At 39.4% G+C, this 6,914-nt stretch overlaps 1 protein-coding gene across 1 annotated transcript; it reads right to left on the reverse strand.

The window, feature by feature from the left end:
* Nucleotides 1–1,928: 1,928 nt before the first annotated feature.
* hmgn1b (high mobility group nucleosome binding domain 1b) lies at nucleotides 1,929–5,223 on the reverse strand. Its single transcript, XM_023281864.3, has 6 exons — nucleotides 5,052–5,223; nucleotides 3,545–3,568; nucleotides 3,351–3,380; nucleotides 3,221–3,262; nucleotides 3,022–3,129; nucleotides 1,929–2,937 (listed from the first exon to the last, which is right to left on the reverse strand). Exons 1-6 carry the CDS (start codon nucleotides 5,067–5,069, stop codon nucleotides 2,890–2,892), a joined length of 270 nt encoding a protein of 89 aa, XP_023137632.1. The 5' UTR covers nucleotides 5,070–5,223; the 3' UTR covers nucleotides 1,929–2,889.
* Nucleotides 5,224–6,914: the final 1,691 nt, after the last annotated feature.

Raw genomic sequence — 6,914 nt, forward strand, 5'->3', positions numbered from 1 at the left:
TTATCCGGTGGTGAGATGCACAATGAGGTCAGTTTAAATCAGCCAGATAACACTGGTCTACAAGCAAACTGCTTCCAGAATAAAAGTGGTTCAACTTTACCTACTTTCAGTTACTAAAAAAGAAAAAAATAAGTCAAAAGTGATGGTTGGCTCAAGTTATCAAGATACAGTAGTAAGTCAGATATTGAAAATCTGTATGAAATAATGAGAGCAATTATTAATTGAAAGGATATGCATATGTCTGAGCTACAAGTTCTGACTCAAAACGTTTCTGCAATGTAGAACATATTCATGCCCTCTTTGACAAATTATACACTTTGTTACATTTCAGAAGTCATGACGAGCATTAATCTAAGTCACATGTTGCAGCTTTTGTCAGTGTGTGATACTTTCATCGAATTGTCTCATATTTCTTACCTGAGGAACCAGAGATGCCTCGAAACTGTGTAAACTTCTGTTATATTTGCATCACAAAAGCTCAGTATAAGTGTTGTTGTGAAAAAGGCATAGAATCTTTATTTTGGATGCAAGATAGGGGATCAGGACAAGAGTTGGACGGCAACTTAGAAAAGGTATCAGGGAAAATGGAATCCATCTACGCTGGCTGACTACTGTTGAAATATGTCAAAGGATGATTCTGATGCTGTGTACAAGAGACAAGCCAAAAAGCACCATGTAGATACTGAATATCTGTTGTCTTAAGTGATGGTTTAGGTGATGTTTCAGTTTGTAATTTCCTAATACATTTAGTTTCAGTAAGTCATGAGACTTCTTTTGTTTAACCCTTGCCATGGTAGCACTTGGACACTTCAGATATAAGTATTCTTTCAAACGCTAGATTTATATACATAATAAAACTTTGTCATCTTGGAAACATTAGCCAGTCAGTTTTATCATTTGTTTTCCAGTTCATCTTATCAAAGTGTTCAAGATTTAGCCAATTTTATCTCAATTTCCAAAGATTTGTATACCAGTGTAATTAGTTGGAGTAAACAATGTTGTAGTTTCTCAACTTTAATATTTCATTTCCTCAGGTAATTTAGTATTGTTTTTTTTACGCTAGAACAGGGGTGTCAAACTCATTTTAGTTCAGGGGCCATATGCAGTCCAATTTGATCTGGGGCCACACCAGTAAAATCATGACATACTAACCTATAAATAACTACAACTCCAATTTTTTCCCTTTGTTTTACTGCAAAAAAGTACAATTCTGAAAATGTTCAGATTGAATGCAGTATCTTTTAGAAAACATTATGAACAACCTGAAACCTCTTAAGAAAAATAAATGCATTTTCAACAATATTATGCCTGAGTTTATCATTTACACATTTGGATTAGACCTTACAGATCGCAGTGTGTTTACAAAGGCACAAAACATTCAGTCACAGGTATTTGAAATTGAACAAAAAAGAAGATCTAGAAATTATTTTAAATGTAGAGTTTTACAAATTTACAATTTCCAGTTAATCTCCTCTGTGGTTTTTACACTTCACAAAGTCATCCCAACGACCGGATTGGACCCTCTGGCGGGCTGCTTTTGGCCCACGGGCCAATGTTCGACACACCTGCTCTAGAATCTTAACTACAGTATTTTAACTTCTCAAGTTTATGTAATAAAAATACTCGAGTCTTTACCTTGATGTTTCAACTTTAGTAAATTTGCACTGCAAATCGTGAAACACTTTGGCTCAGCAGCTGTTGCTTTCGACAGGCTGTATAAATAACCATAACTTGACCTTCAAGGGAAATTTATTTTGTAATTTGTATTGTAATGAATATATACTGATCTTAAGTGTCCTCTAAGTTGATTTTAATCCATTTAATGCATCATTATCTAAATTATTAAATCACTATCTAAATCTAAAACATTTGCTGTTTCTACAGTCCTGCATCACAAGCTTTAACTGACTTTCCAGAATGAAACAGTGTAGCAACTACCAACCGAGTTTTATTGGTTTGTTGATAACAATCATTACACAGGTACATCTATAAACAAAAAGAAACTGCACATTTGTACTTGATACAGATACCTAAAACCCACATGAATATTGCTACTGCTGGTATGCATTTGACATTTCAAATAAATGTACAGTTTGTCTATCAGCCTTTAAGAAGCCAGTCTCAACAGTTTTTTTTAATGGTTACATATCTCATTAGCTTGGCTAAGAAAACAAAGTCCATTTTTACCATCCTTACAATGTACCATTACACACTGCATATAGAAAGATTGAAAACCCTTTTCACAGCAGCTATACAAATTTATTGCAATGCTATCACAGAACAGAGACACAACCAACACACGCGATGCACAGTTCTGAAAGGGAGAGCTCCAGTACTAGGGATTTTAGGTTTATTGATCAGATTTGTTAAGAAAACTGCATGAGTACAAGAGTTAACAAATAGGAACAAAGCTTACAAACATTCTAAAACACTGTTTTTCATTATAAACAATAAAACAATGAGTTGCCCTGTGACTTTGCCCGTCCCCACCCCAGCACAGATTACACACACTGTCCCTTATAAAGCATATGGAATGTAATCCACGCAGGCAAGTTCTTCCGGTTGTTGCCCCAGCTCCTGTGAACGTCATGCTTGCGTGTTGACACAGTAACCTGTCCCCTTCCCTCCCCTCCTTCACATTTAAAACTGAAATTAAATCCACTGACAGTAATGACAATGACCGCAAATTTCATGGCGATGCAAAACTGTGGGATGTGATGAACTTCCCGTCTCCAAATTGACTTTTTTTCTTTCATTAAAAAAAAGTGTTCTCTACAATCAAACTACTAAAAAACCTGTATTTAGAAAATAGTTGATAAAAATATTCCCCTGAATTGTACAAGAAAAGAGGTACAGGGAGCACTGGTAAAAGATGTGGCTGGAGATATGTTATTCTGCTGCCTCATCCTTTTGTTCAGCTCCGTCTGTAGCAGGTGCCTGGAAGACAAAATTTGTGTCAGACTTTCAGAGTTCCTCCAAGACAATGAATTTCATGTTTAAACAAAATGACAACATTCTTACCTCTTCCTCAGCTTTGGCTTCGCCATTCTCAGCAGGGGCCTCTGGCGCTTTCTCCTCAGGCTTAGCCTTCTCCACCTCCTTATCTTTCTTCGGCTTAGCAGGTCCCTTCTGCAAACAGAAAAATGAACCACATCAGCAACTAACAATCATCAGTTCAGACATGTGAGCCTAATCAGAAGTAATCAAAACAAGGCCCTACCTTTGGCTTAGGTTTGCCCTCTGCCTTTGCAGGTGCAGGTCTCTGTGAAGTGAGAAAACACTGTCAGCACGAAGAATGCAGTGAACAGCATGCATTTTATCTGTGTTAGGATGGGCTTTGCAGTACTTACATCTTTCAACCTGAGAGATCTCCTCTTGGGCTGCAGAGACAGAGCAGACAGGGTGATTACTTTTAATATTAAGCCTCACCCAATGGCTCTGACTGATGGTGTGTTACTGACCCCTGGTGGGTGTGCACACCAACTGCTCATTATTTTTAAACACATATCCCAAACAAAAGTATGTAGTTCTGATAATTACTTACTTCTGACTCACCTCCTGCATTTGCCTGCGGAGACAAAAAAAACAACAGAGAAAATCAAGGTGAAGAAAACTGTCTGAATTGTGGATGCAATTGGTGGTGGGAGTGGGGCAGGGGCTTAAGTATTAGTTATGTAACTCAAAAGTGGGCGTTTCCAGACAGAATATTACCCTATGGCTGCACACCAAGCTTCATATATGATTTATCTGAAACCAGGCAATGTGACTGGATGAGATATGATCTTAAATCTCATACAATGGAGTTTAAAGCCAGGACAAAATATCAGTGCATTTAAACAATAAAGATCAGCAGGTTTGTTTACAGTTGTACTGTGCAACACGTCACTATTGCTCCTGGAGAAACTACATTTGCAGGCGCAAGAGTAACGAACAAGCGGAGAGTAGCCTTTGACACGCCGGACTACAAAAGTGGGAGTGTGACGGGTAATATGAGAGCATAATGTAGTTTAAACGGCGTCACGTGGTGGTGCTCTCCCTGCTCTGGTAGTGATTTGCCTACTGTAGAACTCCGGTGGAGGAGGGGGCGGACTCCGCCTCCTCACGACACATCCATTCATTGGTAATAAATGGGATTGCCAGTGTCCGGAGAAAACCGAGCAAGCGTTCTCAGTGTTCCCGCCATGAATTTGAAAAGAGTCACTCCGAGATGCTCAGCGACTCTGTCGGTCTGCTAGCAGAATCTACTAGAACCCCCAGCAACAGGAGCAGCGCTGTGCTGACGGAGGCTCGCCATTGCATAACCTACAACTGGCCTGAGCCGACAATACACAAGAAAGGCTCTCCGCTAACACGACGAACGCCTTCCAAGAAACGCGTTTTCACCGGTCAAAATGAGGAAGGTCGCGTATTAACACGCACACACAAGCTAGCTCTATAAAAGAACGTCGTTAATTAAAGCATATTAAGTGTTTTTGTCCGAGAATACCACAAACAAGACTCGGTGTCCACACTAAAGTAATAACCACAGCATTACAGCCAACTATCAAAGAATAACGTGTTATTACTGAATTTTATTTTCGGTCGGAGAAACTTCGGCATTCACAGCGTGACGACCCCCACAGAAAACAATCAATATGCCGCCAACTTTCTCTGCAGAAAGCCCATCTATCGACACAAACGACCCCGCTTTGTCCAAACACTGCAAGTATTTTAACACAAATGGAGCCGTGCATGTTCCTTCACATTTCATTTGGCGGTGAAAAGCAAAAGAAAAAAAACAGCCCGGTACACGCAAATCACTTGGCACAAAGATAATCACTGCACGAAAGAGAACCACTAAGAACGAGCCACTTTACAAAATCAAAACAGACGCTACATAGCAACTAAACTCTCGGCTGCACGGCTCAGCACTGCTGACATTCACTTGGTTCACAAAACGGACATTGGCAGCAACATTTCAACTCAAGATGTAACAAACCCATTTAGCAAATTGCAGTTGTGGGTTATAAATACTGTACAGCTGAATGCATGAAAGGTAACGGTCTACTCACTTTGCTCCTTTTAGGCATGGTTGGTTTGTGTGGGGTGTTTAGTAAAAAGGAAAAAAAAGAGCTAAATGTTACGGAATAGAGGAGAGAATACAGTGGTATATTCAGGATAAAGCTGTGCCAGTACAGTCTAACACAGCACAGCGAGACGTTAATGTTCCATTGGAAGAAAAACTAGCTCAAACCGGATTGGATTCTCCCCCTCCCTCCCTATTCAAACCGTTATAGTTCCTCCATGATTGACGGCGCTACGTCCCGCCCCCGCTGCGCGCTGATTGGACCTCGCGGTGGTTAGCGACACGATTTCAAATCTGTGCTCTCACCTGTGTGGATACGTCACACGTCAATCAAAAAATATGGCGAACTATTTGTCTTTCTGTGCAGCCATCTGCGATAACAAGGCAAAATTGTCATTAAAACTGCTTTCCACTTCGCCTGGAGACGCTTTTGTTTCCCCTCCCAGACGGTTCACCTTGACATGTCTGAATATTTTCTACTTTTGCACATATATGAAACCATTTCGAGCCTCTAACACGAGTGGTAAATAGAATATGTGGTATTGGCAGGAGATTGAGAAAGGGGTGTGTGCTCCACCGGCCAAGGCTTTGTAATTTAGCTTGGGAAAATGGCGACAGGATGCGTGTGGGTACAGCTCCTCTCGTGTGTGTGTGTGCTCTTGTGCAACCTCCTCTTAGTGTAGTCACCGTGCACTAGCCCCATTGTGTGTGTGCAGTCCAAACATGACTTCAGTGGAAACAAGTGCGTTGGTTTTGTGTTGAAGTCATTTCACACGTTTCACACGGAGACATTCATTCAGTGGTCCTGAGTGAATGACAACAGCCTGACATTGTTTCCTCTTTTTCATCCTGCACACAGCGCAGATAGTCAACTCTGCACGCTAGATTTGGAACAGGCTGCTGTAATCTAGTTCCTTTCTATGAGGCAATTGAATTCATTTTAATTTTATTTGTTCATTTTTGAATTTTGCTTGAAGAGTTGACAACAATGACTTTAAAAAAGAATGAGCATGTGTCTTATTGTGTTCTAATCCTATGAGACATTGAAACAATGCCTCTTAATAGAGCTCAATTCAATATTAAGTCACTATGACAATATTTCAAGTAGATGAGAAAAGTGTAACCAACAAAACCCACTGATAAATCTATTTATTAGCTGGAGATGAAAATCTAATGCCTTTTAATGTTCCCTTCCTGCATTCTTGACAAAACACAATCCTGTTTTGAGCAGGAAATACGTCACATTATAGGGACAACATGCTCTCAGCACAGAGTTTTTTGGAACCAGAAGATGCCTGTTTACTTAGATTTTTATACAGGGCGGTATTTTTATTTTGCTGTCAAATTTTGCAAAGCCTCACGCCAGACAGTTTACTGTAAAGGAAATTAAATAATGCTTTTTATGACAAGAAAAACAACTGGAAAAAAACACTCAATTTGGCTTTGATTCAGTCCAGTGCAGTGTTACCACTGAGCCAGATACTTTAAAATAATTCCACTCAGTGACATATACAGATGGGTGACAATTTAACCAACAACCAACAGTAAGAGTTTTAGGTATTGGACTACCAGATGTTGCCAGAACAGCTTTAGTGCACCTTGGCATCGATTGTATATACTGATCTTTAATGGTAATGTTGTTACTAACCTTTTTTTTGTTGTATGTAAGCTGCTGAATACTTGAATTTCCCTCGGGATTAATAAAGTATCTATCTATCTATCTATCTATCTATCTATCTATCTATCTATCTATCTATCTATCTATCTATCTATCTATCTATCTATCTATCTATCTATCTATCTATCTATCTATCTATCTATCTATCTATCTATCTATCTATCTATCTAT

The sequence above is a fragment of the Amphiprion ocellaris genome, chromosome 14, assembly GCF_022539595.1.
Source record: "Amphiprion ocellaris isolate individual 3 ecotype Okinawa chromosome 14, ASM2253959v1, whole genome shotgun sequence".
In the NCBI taxonomy this organism is placed as follows: domain Eukaryota; kingdom Metazoa; phylum Chordata; class Actinopteri; family Pomacentridae; genus Amphiprion; species Amphiprion ocellaris.

Bases quoted from the DNA above. Each gene is read 5' to 3' on its own strand.
- hmgn1b (XM_023281864.3), bottom strand. The intron at 3,263-3,350 runs GTAAGTACTGCA...CTCACTTCACAG, and splicing joins GATCTCTCAGGTTGAAAGAT to AGACCTGCACCTGCAAAGGC. The intron at 2,938-3,021 runs GTAAGAATGTTG...TTTGTCTTCCAG, and splicing joins AAGCCAAAGCTGAGGAAGAG to GCACCTGCTACAGACGGAGC.